Source organism: Microtus ochrogaster, linkage group LG2 (genome assembly GCF_000317375.1).
Source record: "Microtus ochrogaster isolate Prairie Vole_2 linkage group LG2, MicOch1.0, whole genome shotgun sequence".
Classification (NCBI taxonomy): Eukaryota; Metazoa; Chordata; class Mammalia; order Rodentia; family Cricetidae; genus Microtus; species Microtus ochrogaster.
In genome coordinates this window covers 4,497,755-4,522,214 of record NC_022028.1, presented here as the reverse complement: position 1 = coordinate 4,522,214, position 24,460 = coordinate 4,497,755, and the positions used below count along the sequence as shown (strand labels likewise).

The following is a 24,460-nucleotide window of genomic DNA, read 5'->3' as shown; positions in this document are numbered from 1 at the left end:
CAGACATAAACATCTTCATCAAGAAATTCTTTATTTTATGATTGTTATTATTAAAGAATGAATCAAGGAAAAATACATTAGTGGAAACCAGTTTTCTCAATCATATTTTCTGCAGACATTTTTAATGTTACTAAAGTTAATTATTAGTTACTTTACAATTACATGAAATGATGCTTTTTCTTTTCCTCTCTGAGCACAGCAAAGATAGTTCTGTGTTTAACTTTACGCATATCACTAAACGCTATTCTCCTCCCGCTTCTGGAGCAGACAGAGCATGTGTGCCTCTCCAGTGTGTAGTCCTGATGTCAGAACAATAGATAGCTGACAACCTTGTTACTTGGTTAAAACTTGGGTCTCCTGATCTCTGATGCAAGGCATTTTCACTGCTCCCCAGGTAAGAGAAGCACACCCAGCAGCTAGTTTTGATTATGGATTTAGAACTGACTAAATCCATACTATATACTAGTGAACCCCAGTAATAAACTCAGGGCAAGCCAGAAAGTGCACTTCCATGTGTGTGTGTTCAAGCTTCAGAGTGAGGCTAGTAAGTTCATTTCTTTGTTTCCATTAGCTCTCTGGCAAGACAGGGTACCTGAGGTCCTCCAATCAAAAGGCCTTGAGAATAATGATGTCTTGAGGATGACCTAGATGGCCTAACTTTCTCTGGCCTTACTGACCTGTAGAAAATTTTCTTCCCAATGGGAAGGAAACTTTGAGACTTGAGAAATGTTCTTGGTAATCCTTTCCCTTTGAAATCCAAGTCTTTTGAAAAGATCTTTTGCCAGTTTCACAGCTGTGGATGACCTAAGAGCTTTCCTTGAGATGAATTCTCAAGGAAGATAGGACATTCAAACTCCTAGTCTCAGTAGGAAGTAGCAGCTTTTCAAATGAGGCTCAAAGGCTGGGGCCTTAGTTCAGTGGAAGAATGCTTGCTTACCATGCAAAGCGTGGTTTTTGTGGGTTTTATCTCTAGCGGTGGATAAAAAGAAAAGGTCAAATGGACAATGAGTAGCAACTGTAGAATGTCAGTCAATAGAAGTATTTGAAAATGCAGGAGTTTAATAAGCCGGACACAGCCCATAGGCCAGACTCCTTCCCAGCCTCCAGTACTTTTCCATGGCACACCCCACTGTTGAAAGCCTTTCTGCTTTGCTCTTCTGCAGAGCTGGGCTCTGACCAGTTTCTAGCCAATTACAAGACCTTAAATAAAGTCTTCTTTGTCTAGTGCAGTTCTCACTTAGATACGAGTCAGATAAGAGCAAGGGAGAAGCACATTGTTGATGATGGGAGGGTACATTGGCTTCATAAAAGGTCGAGTTGTTTCTGTGTCTAGGGAGCTACATGGTTTTCTTTGTTCTGCTGCCAGGGGCCCTTGCCTATGACTTCATTGGGACTTTAGAGCGTTAAGCACAGGCATTCTGGGTACGCCAGAGCACAGATGAATACTCTCCTTTTCAGACCAAGTAGAATCATCAGTGATAGTACGTGCGTGTGAGTGTGCATGGTGTACAGGTACAAACACACATGGCATGGCACGCATGTGCAAGTCATAGAACAACTTTTGTGGAGTCGGTTCTCTCGACTTTTACATGAGTTATGGGGATTCAACTTAGGGTGCCATTCCAGGTTTACATGGCAAGGGCCTTTATTGTCCTCCACCTCCGCATACCTATCTAATAGGACCCTGATTAACTAATACTTTCTGATCTCAGCAAACTGGCTATACTCACAACCAACTATCTGTTATTAGCCACCACTTGTTTATTCTCAGAATGAAGACAATGTCTTGGGTTTAATGTGTGCACTAATAAGTTGCGTTTTCTCTACCGCAGTTGTGATGATATTCATGGATATTATAATGTTCCCCGCACACAAACACCAATTATGACTCTTGAGTGGTGATTCTTAGATATCTCATGGCTAAGAAGCCCATGTCTGTTTCATGTTTGGTAGTGAGCTTTCTTCTACAGCAGTTAGCTGAGAAACTCATTCTGACTTGAAAAGACATCCTTTTGTGAGAAGGCGGCTAACTGCAAAAAGAATCATGAAGGATTTGGCCAAATACCATAGCTATAATGAAGGGAAGGAAAGCTTTTGTGCAGAGGACCACAGGTCACACCAAGAACTGGAGTTCAGTAAACTCAAAGAGCTTAGGCTCGGAGCAGAGCACATATCTTATGAGGCTTTGGTTGGATGGTAAAACCAGTGTCTGGGGTTAAGTCCAGGTCCACATGGGAGACCCCAGGGGGTGGTTGGAAGGTAAACTTCTGCATGAGACTGGCGAAGAAAAGGAAAAGCTCCATTTTTGCCAGTGGTTCCCCAGCACACATCCGACGGCCTGGAGACACAGAAACCACAGAAGGTTATAAGACATCAGCACAGGCTGGGCAGTGGTGCACTCAGGAGGCAGAGGCAGGTGGATCTCAGTGAGTTCGAGGCCAGCCTGGTCTACAAGAGCTAGTTCCAGGACAGGCTTGATAGTTACAGCAAAACCCTGTCTCAAAAAACAAAACAAAGCAAAACAGAAACAAAACAAACAAACAAACAAAAAGATATAAATAAAGGCATCAGCACAAAACCTGAACAATCCCAGACAAAGACAAAACCAGATCACACATTCTCCTCTTTGGAATGAGTAGATCAGTCATCAACCTCTGCTGAGCTTTATTGGTTTTGTTTCAAAGCAAGGCCTGGAAATAATAAAAGATAAATCCAATGGCAGCTTTAATGATACAGCCTCAACTGAGGAATTACCCAGATCATATTGGCCTGAGATATTGTCTTGACTGATCATAGATATAGGAAAGCCCAGCACACCGTGTGTGACTTCTTCCCTAGGTAAGTTAGTACTGGATGTATAAAAAAAAAATTGGTTGACCATGAGCCAGAGGTGGAGGCTGGAAGCAATGTTCTCCCAAGGCCTCTGGCTCCAGGTTCCCGTCTTGAGTTCCTGCCTTGCCTTCTCTCAGTAATGCAATGTGCTCCAGAAATATACGCCTTTCCTCTCTAAGTTGTTTTTATGGACATGTTGTTTATCACAGTAATAGGAAAAAATAACAATAACAACATTTTAATTTGCAAATACTTTTTGAAAAAGTCATGTGTAACACAAGATCATGTGTAAAAGCAAGCACATGATGTGTCTTCTAAGTAAAAGCTAGCCATTTCATCCACAAACTCATGCTTAATGTCAACATGACAGCTACTGAACTTGGCTTAGCATCTGCTATTGTTCTCGAGAGAACTATGGTGTAGTAGATGACCTACAGATAAATAGGCAGTGTCACAAGGAGACATGTGGAAAGATACCCAGTAAGCCAGGGAAGGCTCATTCTTTGATTGAGAGCTTTATAAGTAAGCTTTGAAAGAAAGGATGAGAAATTGGCCAGGTGGCAATGAGGGAAGGTAAGGACGAGGCCCTTGTGCCATTGGCTGGGTGAGATTTGACTCTCACTATACATGGGGCATCAGGGAGATTATATGGAAAAGAGGAAGGAGCAGGAACGAGGTCACAGTGATCTTGAGAAGGTCATTAATCTGTAGAAGCATTTGGTAAGAGAGATCCAACTGGTATAATTCTGAAATCTACATTGTTTGGGATAACAAAATAAGATTGAGAAAGGAAACTTTCCAGGTAGAAGTTCATTAAAATAATAAGCTCTTGGTAGTTATCTATATTTCCTAGATTGTACTGTGTGAAGAATGATCTTATTGTTAGATGAACTAGAATGAGTTTTGCATTCGTGTTGAAGATTGAAGGCAACACGTTTGAATGAAATGCAGCGTTGTTAATGTATATTCTGCTCTCAGTCCTTCTGAAGACACAGCAGGTCTGTTTAACTACTCCCAGGAGGGCTTTAATGTGCGGTTTACATTACAGCCAGTAATTTTTGTAATTAATACAGCTGTAGAGCTCTGTTTTAGTTTTTATTTTTTTAAACATAAATCGCAAATGTCCAAAATCATAGAAGACTTCTATTTTACAACAGAGGGAAAAGATCTCATGTTAACCTTTTGGTTATTGGAGAGCTACACCGAACAGAATAACTCTACATATAACTATGCATTTTCTTATTGGGCACAGTAAGGAGGCCAGGTTTTTATGGGGTTCAAAGTCATGGGTATTTCTTTTCTGTTTAGTTATGTCCATAAAATAGCTAACGACTCAGCGATAAGCAGGTTTAATGTCAACAAGACACGGGTATTATTGTGCTTGGCTTTGGCACTGCTATTGTTCTCATGGTCTTGCCTGTGTAACAGGTGTCCCAACAGGTAAAAATGATAATTATAATAGTGTTGCAAGCCTTGGAGAAGGCTGTGAAAGGGTCAGCTAATGTAGCTCTTTCCATCTCCCAAGAAATAAGGACATAACTGAATGGTGTTTAACAGAATGAGAAGTAAAGACGTTGGGATATTAGTTATGGCCTTCTGTTTAAGCTTTATTGAGTTTGATGGGAAATTCTGACCAGCCCAACAAGATAAAGCATGTAGTATGAGAATCTTATTGTATGTGTAAATCTGAGAATGCTCTCTGGAGACAATTAAAGATGTTTAGATCACAAAAGCCCTTCACAGAGCAAGACTTTGACAGCGTGGATGTAACCCTAAATGAAAACAGAAGGAAAGGGTACCTTCCCCACAACTAGAGGGACATAAGGATAGAGGTTATAGCTAACACTAATAGCAGACACATAAAATTGATCCATATTTAATATTTTTCTTATAGTTTGAATTTTTCTTGTTTGTCTATGACTAAGATGTAGTATTAGGCTGGGTGTGGTGGTGCATGTCTTTCATCCCAGCACTCTGGAGGCAGAGGCAATGGATCTCTTTGAGTTTGAGGCCAGCCTGGTGTACATAGTGAGTTCCAGGATGGCAAGGGCTACATAGAGAGGCCTTGTCTCATAACAGCAAAAATAACAACAACAACAAAACCTGAACAAACAAAAAGTAGTATTGTTAGTCTTAACTTTCTTTAACGGAGGCCCACAATACATTCTAGTTTTTTAGATTTATTTTTAATTATATGTATGCCTGTGTGTTTGTGTGTAGGTATGTGGACATATATTCCATCAGAATCCAAAGGCACTGGAGACTCATGATTTTGGAGTTACAAACAGTTATCATTGTCAAATGTGGGTGCTAAGAACCACACTCAGGGACTGGGAAAATGACTCAAAGGTTAAGAGCACTTGCTGCTCTTTCAGAGGTCCCAAGTTCAATTCCTAGTACTAACACGGTGACTCACAACCTGTAATGAAATCTGATGCCTTCTTCTGGTGTGCAGGTGTACATGCAGATAGACCATTAGTATACATAAAATGAATAAATCTTAAAAAAGAAAAAAGAACCACACTCGGGTCCTTTGCAAAATTTCTTTTAAGTGCTGAGCCATCTTCCCAGTACTACAGAGAAAATTTTGATTTCCACACTAAACTGGGGGAAATTCCTGAGCAGGTTACTTATCCTAAATGTGGATGGCTGTTGCTTGCTTAAAGGTCGAAAAAGACTTCACAGGGTATGCAAAGGCAGCCAGGCCTGAATACAGTATTGATCCCCGGGCAAAAGCAAAACGGAAAGTAATTTTTCAGTGTGAAAACTACAAGACCTGAGCATACTCTTGAAGCGACAGCTCTCTTACTTGTTAAAGAAGCTGTGGCAAGTAAGGCACCTTACCCACTGAAAAGGGCATGAAAGCTTCGTTCTTGATGAACTTCCCCTTGGAGCTGAGGAAATGAGTGGGGTTAAATGTGTCTGGTGTTTCCCACTGGGTTTGATCCCGCAGTACTGATGTCAACAAAGGGATCACCTCTGTGCCCTAGGAATAAAAGTTAGTGCTGTTAGTGAAAAAAAAAAAATGACATTTCTTTCTAAGAGGCTCCTCTGCAAAGTGTTATAACCATGACTGGATATTTCTAGATACGGTGTATTCTTGAAAGAAATACAGTCGTCTGGGAAGGCTTTAAGGTCAGTAATGTGATGTTCTCTTTAGTCACCAAAGTTTTCCTTAGCTCCTAACTGAAAGCAGGACCTGGAAATGAGCCTTTAGTGTGTATTGGTTATGTGATAACAGCATGTTATTTAACAGGTTCCCCGCTCAGCTTGTTAATGTTTAATAGTTTCATGAATTTAACAAATTCACTTCTTAGTCTGTGTGGAGGAAGTTCAGTGGTCCTCACTTGCGTTGTAAGCTGTAGATGAAAGAATACAAAAGAAAGAACCTGGTAGAATTTCTGGAAGGTTCGATGGCTCGGTGAAGATTTGCTCTTTTATCCCTCAAGGTCCATGACAGTGGGTGCCAAATTAAACAGATTCTAAATCATAAGCTCCTTTGCTTTCATGTTGTGCCACATGTTATAAAACAACTTTCTATAAGTGAAGAGGTGATTTTAACTGTATAAGAAAGGGCATTCTGAGAATGACAGCAAACAAAACATGGTAAAATCATGATTAAACTCAAAACTCTGAACAGGAGGCATAGTTCAGGCACAAGAATGCCTGCCTTGGGTATACAATATTCAAGATTAGTCATCAGGAAATAAATTAATTAATTAAAGAAAATATTCACTATTTAATTTTGATAGCTATTATTATTAAAATTGTCTTTAATGACGATTTGTAATATAATCTTTCAGTTAACTTTTATCAAAAAAATCTTTGTGGTCTTTTTTCTACTCAAGTAGACAATTGAGTAAAAGCATTTTGTTTTAAAACATGTGTGTACCATCATATCTATCTATCTATCTATCTATCTATCGTCTATCTATCTATCTATCTATCTATCTATCTATCTATCTATCTATCTATCATCTATCATTTACCTACATATCTATTCACTTTGATTATATGTAAATTTACTTTCTCTGCCTTATAGCAAACATGTTAATTATATTCATTTCACCAAAAAGCTGATTGAGCTGTGCCAAGACTGAGCCTACCTCCTAGTAGGGCAACACATTAATTAGATATCCCTGTACCTGCAAAGTCCTCTTGACAACCGCATTTTACATGGATTGTAGCAGAGTAGGAGGCTAAACAAAACTCCTGCTGCTCTTACTGCGTCTTGTGGATCACATTTAATATTGCTTCTCTGTTTTCACTTTTGCTATGGCTTGAAGGTGGGGAGATTCTTCCAAAGGTTCTATGTTCATGACTTGCGTTAAAGGCTCTGGTAGAGCTTTAGGAGATGAGGACCATGGGACTGGTTCATCTTTATACCAGTGGCGATGTTCTCCTCTAGGGGATTATGGGACTCCAGTCAGCCAGTCTTTGTCTGTTCACTGGCTTCTCCATACAGTTCTCTCAATGCTACCTACTGTCTTCACCAGTTCAACTTAGATGGGCCCGGAATGTCTAATCTTCAACGTGAACTGGTAAAACCCCAAGTCGAATGAACCGTTTCTCTTTGCAAGACAGCTGCCTTGTATATTCTATTATAGTCATGTGAAACTGACCACTGCCACATTGCTTGCATTTGTTTTTCTGTTTCACTGTTAATTGGGTTAACTCAGCTCAATAGTGTACCTAGCATAGGCTGAGAAGAAAAGCTCCAAAGGTGAGCACAGTCTTGTTTTGAGAGTGTTCCCAGAGTGGGGTGCAGTAGTGTAGGGAAAAGAATCCCAAATGATCAGTAGCAACGTAGCTTTATGCAGACATGGGCCCAGCAGCTGTGCTCTGATTAGGTATTGAAAAAAAAGTATTGGTTCCACGTGCGTTTCACAACCTCCTAGCCATGCTCACCTTCAGTCTAGTTTTAAGAAGGTATACATACATGTCTCCAATTTTCCATAGGAACACAATTATTTGATGAAAAAGGAGCCTGAGAATCCGTAGGCATGATTCCTTGAGAGGATGGGATTAAAGAATGGAGGTGCCAATGAAAGAGCCTGCCTCAAGAAAGCTCGGGACCCTGAGAGTGACATCCTGGCATCCTGGCTCCTTCAAGGAGCAACCTTTCATCCCAGAAAAAGGCTACATCCTCTGAATCCCATTTTTTCTCAGTTATAACATAAAATAGGATAATGTTTTACGAAGTGTTAACTGTTGTCATCAGTTGCATACATACACATACACACACATTCACACACACAGACACACACTCAAACACTCAGCTATCTTATTTTGAATAATGGGGAGGGAGGCAAGGCAAGAGATAATAAAAGGAGAGGGGGCAGGTGGGAAGGAGAAAAGTGGGCCAAGGCTGTCCTTGAGCTTCACTCTTCAGTGCTTCTACCAAGTTAAACATCTGGGATATACTCTCCCCTCTCGCCTGCCTAAGCCCTTACCTTTGGAATATAGAAGTTCTTAAACATAACATCTGTGGTTGTCTCACGGGGTAAGCCTGTGGGCAGTATGTTTGCAACCCTCTGTATTTCATGAACCACAGCGTCTGTGTAGGGCATTTGAGTTCGGTGCTCAATTCGAGGCTGGCTGAGCCCACAACTTTGATGATCTCTTCATGGACCTTTTCTGGGTACAACACAATTAGAGGTTAGGGTTCTGCCTGGACATGTATTCAAGTGATTTTTAAGTAAGTGATTTTTATATAAAATATATAAGTATATATAATATTAAATATGTAAAATATAAAATATTAAATAAGTGATTTTTATATAAAATATAAAAGTCAAACCCAAATGTTCTCCCAACTTGGGAGCTTTCTTCATCATCCTTCTGACTTTCTGCTTCTGTTTCTAAGGCTGCTCTGTGAATGAGCATGATTTCAGATCATCTCAGGGTGTGTAAAGAGCAAACCCTACTTTCTTTCAAGAGATTTCTTTGATTTTCAATTGTATGTATGTGTGTGTGTGTGTGTGTGTGTGTGTGTGTGTGTATTTGTGGGTATGTGAACGTGAGTTCGGGTGCCCATGGAATACAGAAGAAAGAGCCTTTGGAGCCAGAGCTGTGATTCCCCTGGTGTGAAAACTGTGAACAGAGCTCTGATCCTCTTTAAGAGGATCAACTAATTGCTGAGCCACCTCCCCAAGCTCCAACGCTCTCTTTCTTGTTCTCAAAGGAAACTAACCACGTAAGCTATTGTCAAGGTTACAATGTACAGGTAACCAGTATGACTGTAGACTTCCGTCTTTTTGATTCCTAGAGACTTTTGCTTTCCCTCACTGGGGTAAAGCTCCGAATCTTAGAGACATACCCTGAACCTCAGGGTATCGCATCATGAGTGTAATTCCCCAGCGTAGTGTGGTGGCTGTGGTCTCTGTTCCTGCTCCAAACAAATTACTCACGAGGGCTAACAAATTTTCTTCACTGAAATAGTCAGCAGATGGATCGTTTTCCTAAAATGTTAAAATATGTCTTTAGTCATGTAACCATCTCACAATGGGTAATTGTAAAAGATTACCATGGATTAAAAACAGCAGGCAGAGCACTCTTCAGCTTAGAAAACTTTCCTTTCATTATGCAGCTGTCTTACAGAACTGGAGGATGTGGAGTAAGTGCCAGATGCTAACACTGCTAAATAAATCTGAAAATAGCAAAGGCTGTTTTTGTTTAGGAAGGTTACAAGATAGTATTAAATTGAGTCATGAAAACACTCCCCACGTCTTATTATAGTATTGTGAAATACCATATTAATTCTCTTTAATTTTTTTCTTTTTAAAATTTTTATATTTCTTTAGTATTTCTTTTTAATTTTTTTTAACAAAGTAATCTTTCTTAGATTTAACAGATGAAATGCATTTCAAGATTACTAAAAAAAAAGAAACTAATATAGGGCTGGAGAGATGGCTCAGTGGTTAAGCACACTGGCTGCTCTTCCAAAGGTCTTGAGTTCAATTCCCAGCAACCACATGGTGGCTCACATCTATAATGAGATCTGGTACCCTCTCCAGGCCTGCAGGCATACATACAGGCAGAATACTGTATACATAGTAAATAAACAAATCTTTAAAAAAACTAATATAAAATATCTTTATATCTTTCCCCAGATAGTAATATGCAAATGTAAGGAAAATGTAATAAATAGCATCTTTAGTCTATAAATGACCCACTGTTAATCTGAGTTTAGTTGTCTATCTTTTCTGAAGGAATGTTTTGCTTCTAGAAGTGATTAGTTAGATTAGTAGCAAATCTTGGCCAAAGAATCCTCTGAGAGAAGCACCATTACCTCCTGCTGTCTGAGCAGAAAAGCATCAATGAGACTTCTGGGATCATTTTTGTCCAGATTATTACGGTGTTCTAGGAAGGTCATCCTTATGAAGGAAAATAATTCATCTCTGTTCCTTATGATCTTCTTGTGGCTTCTTAGGAGAAATCCCAAAACAGGAAACATATTAAAAAGCTAAAAAATTTAAAAAATACTTTAAGTATGGGTATAAGCTAGTTGGGACAATGCAAGTGAAAATATGATTATTGAAAAAAATTATAGAAATAACAGTTTTAGTTTTTGCTTCAGCTAAGAATGATAAACAGAATTATATAACGATGCTTTTCCATTTGTTAGAATTAAACAATCAACAGCAAATCCTGAAACAGCTCATAAGCTCTATCTATGCACAGCATTTTGCATATTGTACCTGTGGGGTAATATAATTAAAGATGATATGGTATACAGCAATAATATCAGCTTTATGCTGAGAGAAAGAAGCCCAGTGTTTCTTTAAAAAAAAATCTTCTGTGAGTCCTGGTAAACAACTGCATCATCTTAATCACAAACAACACAATAAATTCACTTAGGTTTTCGGTAGAACCACAGAACTACTTCCGTTTGTAACAGACATTATCTGTAGATCCTGACAAGAAGTACCACTTTATAAAGTCATCCCCAACCCTTAAAAACGTTTCAAGAAGACTTTGACAGGGACACCTTTGTATTATAAGGACATTCTTGAACTCCTTGATGTAGAGAAGATCCATCAAATACACTGTATTATTAACTTAGCTCACACATACTGTTGTTAGTGGTTGGTGAGCTCTCAGCTAACCATCTCCCAGTCCAGATGCCCCTGGAAGAGTACAGGGTTGGCACCAACCAAAGCAGCGAGATTTAAAGAAGTTCTTGGTTCAGAAGTCAAGAGACTGAAGGCAGCATGCAAGGGATGGTGACAAGATGTGTTAGATATCTTGACCAAAGAGGCAATCTCCATCCCTTCTTTTCCCCATTTAATCTGAGGCTGGAGATGAGATGTAACAAAGATGTTTTTAGGATGTTAATGGTTCTCTGAATAAAGCTAATTTTAAAGATTCAATACTTCATACTTGTTTGTTTTTGTTTCTTTTGTTGTTGTTGTTGTTTGCAACTGATGGGCAGTGCAAGCTTTGACATTTCAGGAACAACTTTATTGTTTGCTAAAATTTCTCAATATACTTATTTTTAGTTAGATAAGATCTAATATTTAGTTGCCTTCTCAAAGGAGTTGTTAAAACCCATTTTCCTAACTGAATTCTACTATACACTTCTTTTGATGCTTAGTTCATATCCCATGAATGGTTGCTGGTGTAGGTAAATGACAGATGGCTACAATTATAAGACAGACCAAAGCCATACTTTAGTCTTTCTCACAATCCATGCATCAAGGTATTTATTGCAGTGCCTTGTGATGAGAGAACCATCGGGTAGATGAAACAAGCATGTTTGCCATACCATTATACTTAGAACACATTAGCATCCTTTCTACAGTCTCTCGAATAGTCAAGTATACCTCATAGAATCTTAATCACAAAAAGAAATCAAAAAAGAAAGAAAAAACATTACCACAATTCTTGGGCTTCCAATGAGCTTCACGTTTTCACCAATTAAGGTTAGGAGTCTTAGGAACTGGGGGTCTTGGTACTCAAACCGTTTCCCAAGCAACACGGACACAATGACATTAGCAACAGAAGCATTCAGTACTCTTTTGATCTCAAAGGGTTTTCCTAGAAGGCAATTCATTGAGCAGGTCAGGAATAGCCACATACACAGTGCTAAGTCACTTCCAGATTGACTGGGGCAGGCTTTCCAGTGAAGAGTTTCGGAGAAGGATTAGCTGTGATTGTGTCCTTCAGGGATGTGAAACTTACAGCTCTGGCTCATGCCCAGAAGTTGCCACAAATGCTCAGATGGCCACAAAGGAAATGAAGTGGAAATGTGAAAGAAGACTGGCATTCAGCTCAGCTACAGAAAGAATAATGTGGCATAGGCAATTTAACGTGTGTGTGTGTGTGTGTGTGTGTGTGTGTGTGTGTGTGTATGTGTAGCTTTATATTGCAGTGTGTGGAGAGAGGTTTGTTATTGCACAATAAATGGGAAAACATCACTCACTATAGTAAGCCACACTGAAGTTTGGTCTAGAAATTCTACTACATTCTGATGTTTTCTGCATCACTGAAATCTACACAGAGCGTGAAATCAGACCTGGTTTCGCAGGTCTGTATCACTGTTTCAGGGGAGACTGAGGTAGGAAGATCTAATGTTGAGGACTTCCTAGGCTGTAGAATTAGTTCAAGGCCAGCCTAGACAGCCTAGTGGGATCGATTTCCAAAATAAAAAGTAAAAGGAAGGTTGTAGCTGCAGCTTAGTGGTCACGTGCTTGCTTAGCATGCATGGGCCCAAGGTTCCTTACCCAGTTACGTCTCCAACAAACATATACAAAAGCTTACTTGGCTTATGAGGTTATTAAGTATGCTTCAGTACTTAAAAACCAATTTACTTATTTATTTTAGGAATAACATATTGAGGGCATGGTAAGAGGAGGCATAATCAGGTTTGCCACTCACTAGCATGCCAACTTTGTACTGGCACAATTATTTATCTATTTATATTTGAGGGAAAATATCACTAGGTAGCCTGGCTGGCCCAGAACTTTCTATATAGCCTGACTGGCTTTGAACTCATAGAAAACCACCTGCCTCTCCCTCTTGAGTGCTGATATTAATGTGTTTTAGTTACTTTTCTATTGCTGTGAAGGCACCATGACAAACAAATATATATATTTAACATTGAATATGACTTACAGTTTAAGAATCTTAATGGTGTGGGCTTTAGAAGTCTCAAAGCCCACCCTCAATAACATACCTTCTCCAACAATGCCACCCTTCCTAGACTTTCCTAAACAGTTCCCCCAAACTGAGGACCAAGTATTCAAATGTATGAATCTATGTGGGCCATTCACATTCAAAACACCACAAAAGATAAGTTAATGCAAGAATAACAAATTTGTTTGCTCACCACCACATATAGCGTAGGTACCATTAGATTGAAGACATAGAAACAGAGGGTAAAGTAGCCTTTTTTCCACTTTGCTTCCATGAACCATGGAGAGTTAAGTGAAAACATGCTTGGGCACAAAGGGTGTAGTCTAATCATAATAGAATCAGTATGGAACCCAAGGAGGTTGCTCAGACTCCGATTGTCCTCCCTCTGCCTGGTGCTTCCTCCAAGGGATGGAGCTGAACGCCTTCAAAAATGGGAGTCTTAGGATCTAATACCATAGGTCAGAGAATTTTCTGCAGACAACTCCAAGACAGAATGGCCAGTGAAGATTAGAATGATAGCCCTAGTTTGCTTTGAGCAAAAGGATTTCCTCAGGGAGAATTTCCAGTTTCAGTAGTCTGACTTTGAGAGAAAACATCAGGAAAAAAGGACGCAAAGGAACATGGAGATGTCTAATTGCCAGGCATTCTTCGGGGTCTGCTTAGCATCTGCTGACGAACCTCAAATGGCTGGTAGCTGGTAATCATCTTGTCAAGTGCCCTGGTCTGTGGTACCTAGCCTTTACTAATGAATTCTTCCCTTGTCTGGTCAAAGTTAAGGACCTTCTTGGCAGTAAGGCATTGGAGATGAGAAAGTCTACGGAAGGTCAGGTCAAGTACAAAGATAGAAAAGAAATATGATACACGTGACGATGACCTGGAAATCTCAGCCTTGGCAGTAGTGGCTCTCAGACATTTACTGCTGAGCCAGACTGCTCTGCTTTCTGACTTCTCCTTTGACAAGCATGACTCTGCTGCTTCCCTTATCTATCACCCACCTCTGGCAGCTGCCCAGATGGAAGACTCATCTGTTCTGCTGCCCAAAGCACCTCTTATCTGTTCTCGAACTAGCCATCATGGGCCAGTTTTTAAATTCTCTTATGTAGGAGACCAAAACCCGGATGCTATGTATTATGTCAAAGTTAACTTCTTGGTAAGTAAATACTGCATTACAGGAGCATTATTGTATATTATTTGCAAATAAAAGGACAGCATATTTTCAAAATACTTTCAAATAGTTCAAAATTCATTTTATATAAAAGTAAATTCCAGCTGATTTATATATATATATATGGGAAAATATCGGAAAGAGAGGGAGGGAGGGAGGGAAGGAGGGAGGGAAGGAGGAGGCACAGAGAGAGGAAGAGGCACAGGAAGAGGGAGAGAAAGGAGCAGAAGAGAACAAATGTCTCATCTGAGATGGACAATATTTGAGTAGACAACATTGGGCACTTGTATGTCCTCGAGATTTTTTTCCAAGTTAAATTACTTCAAACTACATTACTAAATGTACCTTTTGTTGATTTCTTACTTATGAAATGGTTTTATTTACTCTACAGACCTTTGTGAGATTCAAAATTCTGTACAAGATGCTGGCATTCCTCTATGATCGTGTCTTCTATAATCTGCTTGCCCATGCCAAAGTTCCTCAGCGTGGTCAAACTGAACCTTCTCATTGTTTTCCAGTTTTCACCGTGTGAAAAGACAATTCCTTAGAGAGAAAGGAGTGTTTTTAAGTTACCTCCAACAGTGTTAAATTTAGTGGTCAAGGACAAATAAAAATTATAGACGAAAGCTTTGCTATTCCCTGCCAGAAATAAGGGAAGCCTGGGTTGATGACATAGTCTAATAGTACTTATCTAGCATTTCTTAAGCCCTAGTTTCATTTCTCAGCAAGTTAATAAAGAAAACAAGCAAGGTCTCCCTGTAAAGATTAGTAAGTCTCCCTTTTTTTTTCATTTCCTAGAAGATTTGCTGTAGAAAACATTCTAAGCAGTTTCCCTTCTCTTTGAAATATACACACATCTGTTTGAAAACCAAGTCATCAGTCTTTAGATGTATGACTAGAATGTCTTTCCTAAATATCTGGAGACCTGTCTGAAATGATCAGGGAAGTAAGATCCCCGTTTCTCAGCTCCTCTGGGAAGATAAGAACCTAGGGTTAGATGGGCAGAACTTAACCTAACGTGCATACCATACACATATAGTAAATTTGTTTCTCTTTGTGTGACTCCAATTAGCAAATCCAGTATCATGAGTCCTAGCTAATTTCTTTTTTCATTCTGAGAGGCTTCAGTGTGAATATCTGATGCAGTATGCAAAGGCATTCCTTCCTGGTTTATAGTGGGGGACTGTGAAGCACATTCTTCTGTAAAAAGGTATTTTCCTTTTCTAGTAGTACAGCAAGGACTTCTGGGTTGGGAACACATTTTGTAATTTTTGTTGCTGAATTCAGTATGCAATTTTTGAGTTTCTATTTGATTCTTATATCAAGCTAGGTGTCAATGAACAATTGCAAACAAATTCACTATTTTCCAGGGAGAAGGATTAATCCAAAGCATATAAAACTATCAAAGTAAGGAGATAAGAATAAATAAATGGAACATAGTTAATATTTAACAACTTTAACAAAAGGGATATATGCAAAGTTTAGGGATCTTTACCTTTTCCATCAAAAAGTCTTTCAAATATAGGCACCCGAGAACGCTCCCCAAATTGATTGCCATAATTAATAAGGGCATCTTTCACCGTCTCATAGCCAGAAAGCACCACCACCTTCTTTGGTCCCATATGAATGGTGTAAATGGGGCCATATTTCTTGGAGAGCTTTGGTGAAAAAGAAAGTAGAGAAAGAATCGAAACATCATGGTATAATCAAAAGTGAAATTGATCATGACCTCTGGCCTTCATTACTAGAGTTACTCCTCCAGCTATCATAGCCCCTGGAGCCACATTGGTGGCCTTCAGTTCATGATCCCTGGGCTCTATTTGATTTCAAATGTGAGGGTAAGACTTGTCTTTTACTACAGAATGAACCATTGTCTCTCCCTATTATGTTTTTGTTTGAAAGCAGAAAATGCCCGGCCACAACCCTGGAAAAACCAAACACTTCTTTGGTATCACACTAATAGATCCCATATGAACATATCCTGTTTCTTAGGGTGTGCTGTGATGTTAGGACCAAGTTAATTCTCTATTATTGGTAACATTTTTATTGAAAGAAGCATTCCATTTTCTTTAATAATTGTAGGGTAGCAGAAGCCAATATATATGACATCCTAATTTACTCTTAATCCCGTTATATATCAGCTCCCTTGCCTGAAGTAGATATCACCTCTGTTGAACAGGTTACTGTGTCTTCATGAGGTCTCACAGTAGGTGGTGCTGCTCAGCAAGAACCACACAATCAGTGGTACACTGGCTGAGAGCCTGTGGTCTTAACCGACCTGAGCTTTTGTGAAGACTAAGATGGCTCAGAATGGTTCCTTTATATTGAAATGTACTTATTTAGAGTTGCAACAGAAATCGAAGGATGACTCAATGATTTAAAAAATTAGTACAATTAAAATCACTCTTTCCGAAGTAGAAATTAAAAGGGGAATTTGAGATCAGAGTGTTTTGTTTGAGAACTGCTTTGTATTGGGTAGATTAGCATATCTCATAAAAACAATTTGAGGATAAGTTTAGTTAAAAAAGGGTCCAGATAATGGAAAAGAGTTGAAACCTCCCTGTTCTGTGGGTCGAAATAGTTCAGAACAAGACATATCTGTGGAAATGAGAAAGAAAATGAAAAAAAAAACATACTGCAAAGAATTTAGCCTGGTTAATATATAAGCAAAGGACAGGAGTAGTGTGGAAATAAAGTTGAGGAAGACCTAATTAGATGAAGAAATTTGCTGAATGAAGATCTCATTCTTATGAGGAATTAACCTGATTTTGAATAGTAGGATAAGGGGCCACAAAGTTGTTTTAAGTATTGATTCTAGGAAGTAATTTCTGTGAAGTAAACTTATCTGTAATATGGAGATAAAATGCCATTTTATCTTCCCCCAGGTTGGTTAAGGGGAGTATGCTAAATGTGTTGATTTATTAAATAAAAAGCATGAGGCAAATTTAAAGTGATTTTATTTTATTTTTTGATCAATTGAGGTAATATTATAGTTTTTTTCTTCTTCGATACCTTGTCTTTTAAGATTTTAATGTTAGACTGGGTGGTAGTGGCACATACCTTTAATCCCAGCACTCGGGAGGCAGAGGCAGGTGGATCTCTGTGAGTTTGAGGCCAGACTGATCTACAGAGTGAGTTCCAGGACAGGTTCCAAAACTACACAAAGACACCCTATCTCAAAAAAACAATTTTTTTTAAAAAAAAAAGATTTTAAAATTAAAATGTTACAAATTCTTTGAGAACTCAACTCAGAAACACTTTGAAACTTAAGTTTAAACTTTATCATTTGCCAGCTCCAAGTGGTATCATTAGACCAGTTCTTATAGTATGAACTCTGTAAACTGGAAGACAGCAACACATAGGACAAGAGCTAAACTCATTCATCAGACTGATGGAAACCTAGATCTGAACTGTGGACACAGGGTAAGCTGAACTCATTCATCAAATTGATAGAAGACCTAGATCTAAGCTGTTGGACCCATAGTATAAATTTTTATCTTATTTATGATAGAATTTTGAGTCGTTAATCTGAAGTCTGCAGATACATCAATAATCAAAACTTAGTTGTTTTGTAGTAGGTCATATATGGAAAAATGTAAACCAGAACATTTGAGGTGAAGATTACATGCCATAAATACTTAAGAATATAGTTACCACATAAATTTTTGAATCATATTGGCTAAAACACACACACAGACACACACACACACACACACACACACACACACACACACACATAGAAATTTCAGTATGTATATGCATTTTTAAGCATCTCTGTTAATTTTAAAATTTGATGACCCCAAAACACATATATGAACTGTTGTTAGCACATGCAAGTTAGTAAGCATCTCAGGTCCAGAATGATGTAACAACTCTCTCTCTCTCTCTCTCTCTCTCTCTCTCTCTCTCTCTCTCTCTCACACACACACACACACACACACACACACACACACACACCACACACACACACACCCCGCCCCAAGATAATTATCGTGTATGTCTGTATGGCTTTTTGTCTTACCTCTAGCATGGTCTGATATGGCCTCTTCAGGTTGAGGATGTGTAGATTTCCAATAATTGGCCAAGGTTTGGGTCCTGGAGGCTGTAGTTTGGATGCTTTAGCCATAAAGGCTTTCACGTTTAAAATAAAAATGAGAATGAGTGCCAGAAGCACTAGTAGAGCAGAAGAATCAAACCAACTCATTATCTTAAGCTGATATAATTAGTAATGAATTAGAGCTCTTTCCTATTATGACCAGATAGAACAAACCCTTCTGATGAAAATCGAAGACTTCAAGGTGTTGCTAGGTTTACTATAGGCGCTGTCTTTCACCTATTTTATAATTAAGCTGAGATAAGCCCCGTTCTTCATCCTTGCCCTGTTTTGATCTTTTACCTTTCTCCTTTCACCTCCAGTTCAACCTATTCTGTTCAATAAAATGTGGAAGGATTTTCTCTTTATGTAAAACTGGGATTAAGCTTATATTTCCTTAGGCTTAACCCTGAACATGAAGTCCACACTTCCACAGTGAGTTCGATCGCATTGTTTGATAAGTAGAGTGCAGCGTGATCTCCGCATGAGTGGTTCGATGTGAAAACCACATTGAGAGCTTCAAATTTCTTAGACGGTTACATGATCTTATGTTTCCTCCCCTTTAATACCCTGGACAGGGCACTTATCTGAAGCTTAGTAAGAATTGAGCACAGACTCTATTTCAGATCTTCAGTAAACAAATCTCTTCTAAAAATATTTGCGAGATTGGGGCCACCAGAAGGAAATGGAGGGAAATAATAGTGTATGAATATTGCATTGTGCAATTTATATTGTACAATGATAGAAAACTTTTAAAGAATATTATTGAATATTTTATTAGTGTATTATAATTCTAATAGTTGGCATTGCTTTTATAATACACACAAAGAACACAGTTTGATCATGCTCTTCTTCCCAATTGCCTGCTTTTATTTCCTCCCACCTATTACTGCCTGCTCCTCTTTCTAAATAGTTCCCCTTCTACTTCATGTGTTTAAAAACCAGATTCTGTATATGAGAGTAAACAAGTAATATTTCTCTGTAAGTCTTGCCTATTTTGATTAACATTATGATATTTTATCCCTTCACATAATAATTTTATTCTTTATGTCTAAATAATACTTTATTAGGTACACATGCTACTTTTTTCCTTTCTTTCCTTTCCCCTTTCCTTCATCTTCTCTTCTCTCTCTCTCTCTTTCCCTCTCTCTCTCTTTCTCTCTCTCTTCCTCTTTCCATCCCCCCTCTCTCTTCAGCTCCTTGTTTTCACATTTTATTTATTGTATGTATACTGTGTGAATGTCAGAGTACTGCTAGTGGCAGTCAATGTCCTCCTTACCATGTGGACCCTGGTGTCATGAGATTTGACAGTAGACCCCTAAACCCATTGAGTCATCTCACGGACCCCCATGCCATTTTCTTTATCTACGTGCATAGTTACGGTGCCTAAGGTGATCTTACAACTCAACTATTAAGAATAACTACAGCAAACCGAGGTGTGTTGGTATCTTTTACATTCTGACATTGACTCCTTTAGATGTACTTCCAGGAGTGGATAGCTGCATCATATGATCTTGATATATAGCTCACACTAGACTTACACTGGCAACCTTCCTGTCTCAGCCTCTGGAGTGCTGGGATTACTGGTATATACATTACTTATCTCTTTATATAAACTTTATTGAGCCTTTACTTCTCAGTTGACACAGAAAAAAAATGATAAGAGTAAGATATATAAGTAACTGAATCACTGTGATGGATGCTGAGCATGCAGCCCCTGGTGAACATGTAAGGTTCTGTATCCTCCATCCACCCCTTTTCTTTCATTAACAAGGTCCCTCTTTTTTTGAAGAGGGACCTTTCTTGCTATCACCTAATTTGTCAGTTTTCTGTACACTTCTAACCAGAAGAGAAGCTGTTTCTTGTTCAGTTGCTCAGGAAAGAAATTTGTGTTTTTCCTTGCTGTGTCAGGTCTGTGAAAAGGAAGTTGGTTGACAGACTGCAGACACTAATCTTTTGCACATAGCTTCCTGATGGCAGTTCCCCTCAAGTGTTCACTTGCTACCACCACAGTTTATGCTTAGTTAATCATTTTTTTCTCTCATCAAACCAAAATTCTTGAAAGTGAGGATGTTTCCTTTCTACTCTTCACTTTATTTAATTTTTAATTTTGAGAAAAGATCTCACTTTGTGTCCTTAGCTGGCCTGAAACTTCCTCTGTAGACCAGGTTAGCCTGACACTCACAGAGATCTGCCTGTCTCTGTTTCTTGAGTTCTAAGTACAGTGACTATAGACATGCACATACATGCACAGCTACTTTCTATTTGACTGTGAAACCTCCACCCCCTCAGTGCTTGGGACAGGACTCAGTCCTTAATGGATATCTATCAAATTAGTAGTTAGATTAAAAATTTAAAGAATGATTTATGTGTTTCACACTTTTTGAAGAGTCAGTCTTACTAACATCGAACTGAGAATCATGTGACCATATAAAACAAATTCTGCCATTGCATGTGTGAAAACAGTGAGCACAAAGGGATCAGGAGTCTTGGTAAAGATAAGGTTAGCTATATATTTTAGCAGGGCTGCAATTGCAACTTAAGTTTGTTGTTCTATGATGCTCTGTAGATCGCATGGTTTAGTGAGAGGATACTAATTACTTGTCACACATAATTAAAGTTTCCTTTGTTTGCAAAGACCTAGGACTGCTATATCCCAGTCTCAGATAACCTCATTTGTCAAGCAGTGATGAAAATCTTTTCATTCAAGTCTTGAACATTTGAAAAGTTTCAAAGAGGCAGCTACTGGCACGAAACAAAAAACAGTGCTTCTGTGTATAGACTATACTTTGTACAGACAATACTGTTATTTATTATGACCATACTGTGATTATTTAGATTTACAAATGAGGGAACGGTGGCTTTAAGGAGTTGAGTGATCTGATCAAGGTCAGCGAGAAGATTCAAGTTCACCTGACTTGAATGCTCTCGATCTCTGTGACAGCTCACTAGATTCCAGTCCTGATGAACACATCTGGCCCATGATTAATGCTGCACCTGGAGACAGAGGGTGACAAATAATAAAGAAATATGGCCATCACTGTTTCCTAATTGTTCCTCTGAATGTGTAGGATAATTGCCAGATATTATCAGTATTATTTCCTGGAATATATGTGTGTCAGTTAAGGAAGTTAGGTGTTTTATGTTTTGACTGTTATTAACTCTCCAAAAAGAGAAATGAAATCTCTGCATATGACATAGTATGTAATCTCAAGCCTCCAACTCAGAGAGGGTACATGTTAGCTCCCAAGGGGCTGGCATACAAAATGACAGAAAATGGTAGGAGGGTTCTTTCCCCTATGTGTGATTGTATCCTAGTTTTTTAACTTCACCCATACTGAAATCCATAAGAGATAGTCACAAAATACAGTCAAGGATGGAGTAATGGGAGGTCACAGAACTGTCCGGACATAAACTACTAAACTGAAAAGTTTCAGAGCTAAATGTGGTCATTTAGGTAAAGTGATCCAATTGTTTTCGTTATATTTTTCATTAAAAATGTACAAAAGTCGTTCCAAAGTTCTTTTTGCACTTTCTTTTTACGCTTTAAAATGATGTCATACTGCTATTTATTAATGTGTATAATGTATCCTCATTATGCCCTCTCAAACACAATATATTGTCTGTATTCATGAGGTATATCCAAAAGCTTTTCTTCATGAGCTCCAAATATTATACTTTGGTAATGACTTTTTGGGTATAAAAAGGGTCTGATGCAGCATGGTGTGGAAAAATATGACCTTTGACAGACTTGAATTTGAATTCCCATTCTTCTTTTTCTTAGGCCACTTGTGACAAAGTACTCAACCTGTCTGTATTTCAATATGAAATAGGTTTATCCTGAACCACAGTTATCAAAATTAGACTCTATAAAAATATAACATGATTCACTAACCAGTTGTCAACCTGTGTTGATGACTGAAAGCATTCTATAGTTGCAGAACATTAAATAAACAAATTCCCGAGTTAAAACATGGGCATTATGAATCTGCATCTTGGTAGGTTGTAGTATATATAAGTTAAAAGTTTATTCTTTTTTGTTTGTTTGTTTTTTGAGACAGGATTTTCTGTGTAACTTTGGAGCCTGTCCTGGAACTTGCTCTGTAGACCAGACTAGCCTCAAACTCACAAAGATTCACCTGCCTCAGCCTCTCAAGTGCTGGGATTAAAGTATGTGCCACCTCTGCTCAGCTCAAGTTCTTTATAAAACATGCTCTAATTGTTATTAATCTATTTCACTACATCTAAGACTGTATATGCCGTTAGAACTCTAACATCTTCATTTAAGAAATGACTTCTGTAAACTTCTACACTATTTGTCTTACCGTGACTTTTGGAGCTAACTTAGAGGCATGTCTATGGTAGGCAAACACTGTCAACTGAGCAGTATCTGAGGCAGGCCATCCATAGGAAACTAGGATGTCAAATACTTCTAAGACTGGCAAGCATAATTAGAGTTTGGGTTTCCCAGTAATTCTTAGATATAAAAAGTATATGCTGTTATTCACAAAGATCAATTATCAATTAGCTGGGCTTCCATGTGTATTTGTTTAGCCTTTATGAATGCCTACGTACATAAAGGTTTTTTTTTCTTGTGAATTTTAACCCAATTTCATTAATATAAGTAAATTGCATAGTCTATATAAGTTCAGCATTCAACAGGATCTATCAAATTAAAAACAGATCAAGATAGTAAATTGAGATTTTAATCATAGTGATTATTTTAAAGAAGAGAGAGGGATTATTGCAACAAGGGAGGGACTACTGAAGTAGGGAAGGACAATACTTTGGCTAATGGTGTATAGATGAAAGTAACCAGGCCAGAAAGAGTTGGGTGTACATGATAAAGCAGTAGGAAGATTGAATAGTGGGTCAGAATGTGCAAAAATTAGTTACCATGTGACAGACTGTTCTCTGGAGAGGTTTATGTTAGAGCCATATGAGGAGGTGCTATGCTTCTGAGTTTGGAGAAAACAGAGGGAGGTTGTTCTGCTTGATCAGTGGCTTAACAGTTCAGCTATTCAATTGCATGTGGGGAAATTTGGAGGAATGTGCCTGGCCTTGACATAGGTCAGCAAAGGGACATCTCTAAGGATTATATAAGCCACACAAGGAAAGATATTTTTTTAAAAAATTAAGCCATTATCTGGAACACAAAGGGTGAAGTGTTTTCCTTTATCTTCATGTTCTCATGAGATAATCTGTAAAGTTCAGATTCAAAACCCCAATATCCAAAGGAGGGGCATATGAGAAGCATGTTTTGTTGTTGTTGTTTTAAACAATAAAAAGTAAGTAGGTAATGAAGACCCACATAGGTGGGTGTTTATTTACTAGGCTCATGTTCTGACTGGAATAGTCTAGCCACTGCCATCTACAACTTCATAAAGGAGGCATTATCGAAGGAAATGCCCTGTTTCAAACCTTTAAGGGAGATAAAGAAATGTGACTAGCAATGTGAATGAAGACACCTTTTAGGCTTGTGTGATTTCTATCCTAGCTATGAGTTACTGATGTTGTGATCAAAAGCAACCTGGGGAGGACAGAGTATAGTCCAACTTACGACTATCAGATCAAACACCACCACTGAGGGAAACTGGGATCTCCAAGGCAGGGGCTCCATGCAGGAGCTGAAGCAGAGACCATGAAGGGTGCTGCTTACTGGCTCGCTCCCCATAGTATGCTCAGTCTGCTTTCTTATGCAATCTAGCACCACTCACCACCTTGAGCTAGGCTTTTCAACATCAATAATTAATGAAAACAGTACCCCACAGACTTGTTGACAGGCCAAGTTTATAGATATATTTTCTCAATTAAGATGCCTTCTTTGAAGATATGTCTAGGTTTGTATATTGCCACAAATCATTGTTAAGAGTAAGTCCTGTCTGACTGACTCCATGAGTTCCAAACAACTGGGAGCCTGTGCCTGGGTACTCTTGGCTTTATCCTGAGACCACACACCCTTGGGCAAATATTATTTAATTTGTGTCCTTTTGTAATAACAGAATATGACTGACAATACATTATCTTTCCCAAATTTGGTGTCTTTCTAACAACTTAACTGAATGTTAAAATGATCTGGACGACCCTTAGATTGGTACTTTCTGGTACGTGCGACATAGCAGTTCTCTTTCTTCTTAGTTACACTGAGAAAATGTAAACATTTCACTGAGTTTTAAGTTGTATACAATTTGTTTTGCTCATATTTATGCCCCCCAATTCTTCTAAGATCCATA

At 38.5% G+C, this 24,460-nt stretch overlaps 1 protein-coding gene across 1 annotated transcript; it reads right to left on the bottom strand.

Annotated features, from left to right (window-relative positions):
* Positions 1–2,150: 2,150 nt before the first annotated feature.
* On the bottom strand, positions 2,151–18,338 carry LOC101985734 (cytochrome P450 2K6-like). Its single transcript, XM_013350979.1, is given in 10 exon segments — positions 2,151–2,338; positions 5,677–5,818; positions 8,286–8,428; positions 8,431–8,469; positions 9,152–9,293; positions 10,124–10,297; positions 11,711–11,871; positions 14,528–14,677; positions 15,630–15,792; positions 18,156–18,338. Coding segments are annotated over 10 exon segments (1,485 nt in total).
* Positions 18,339–24,460: the final 6,122 nt, after the last annotated feature.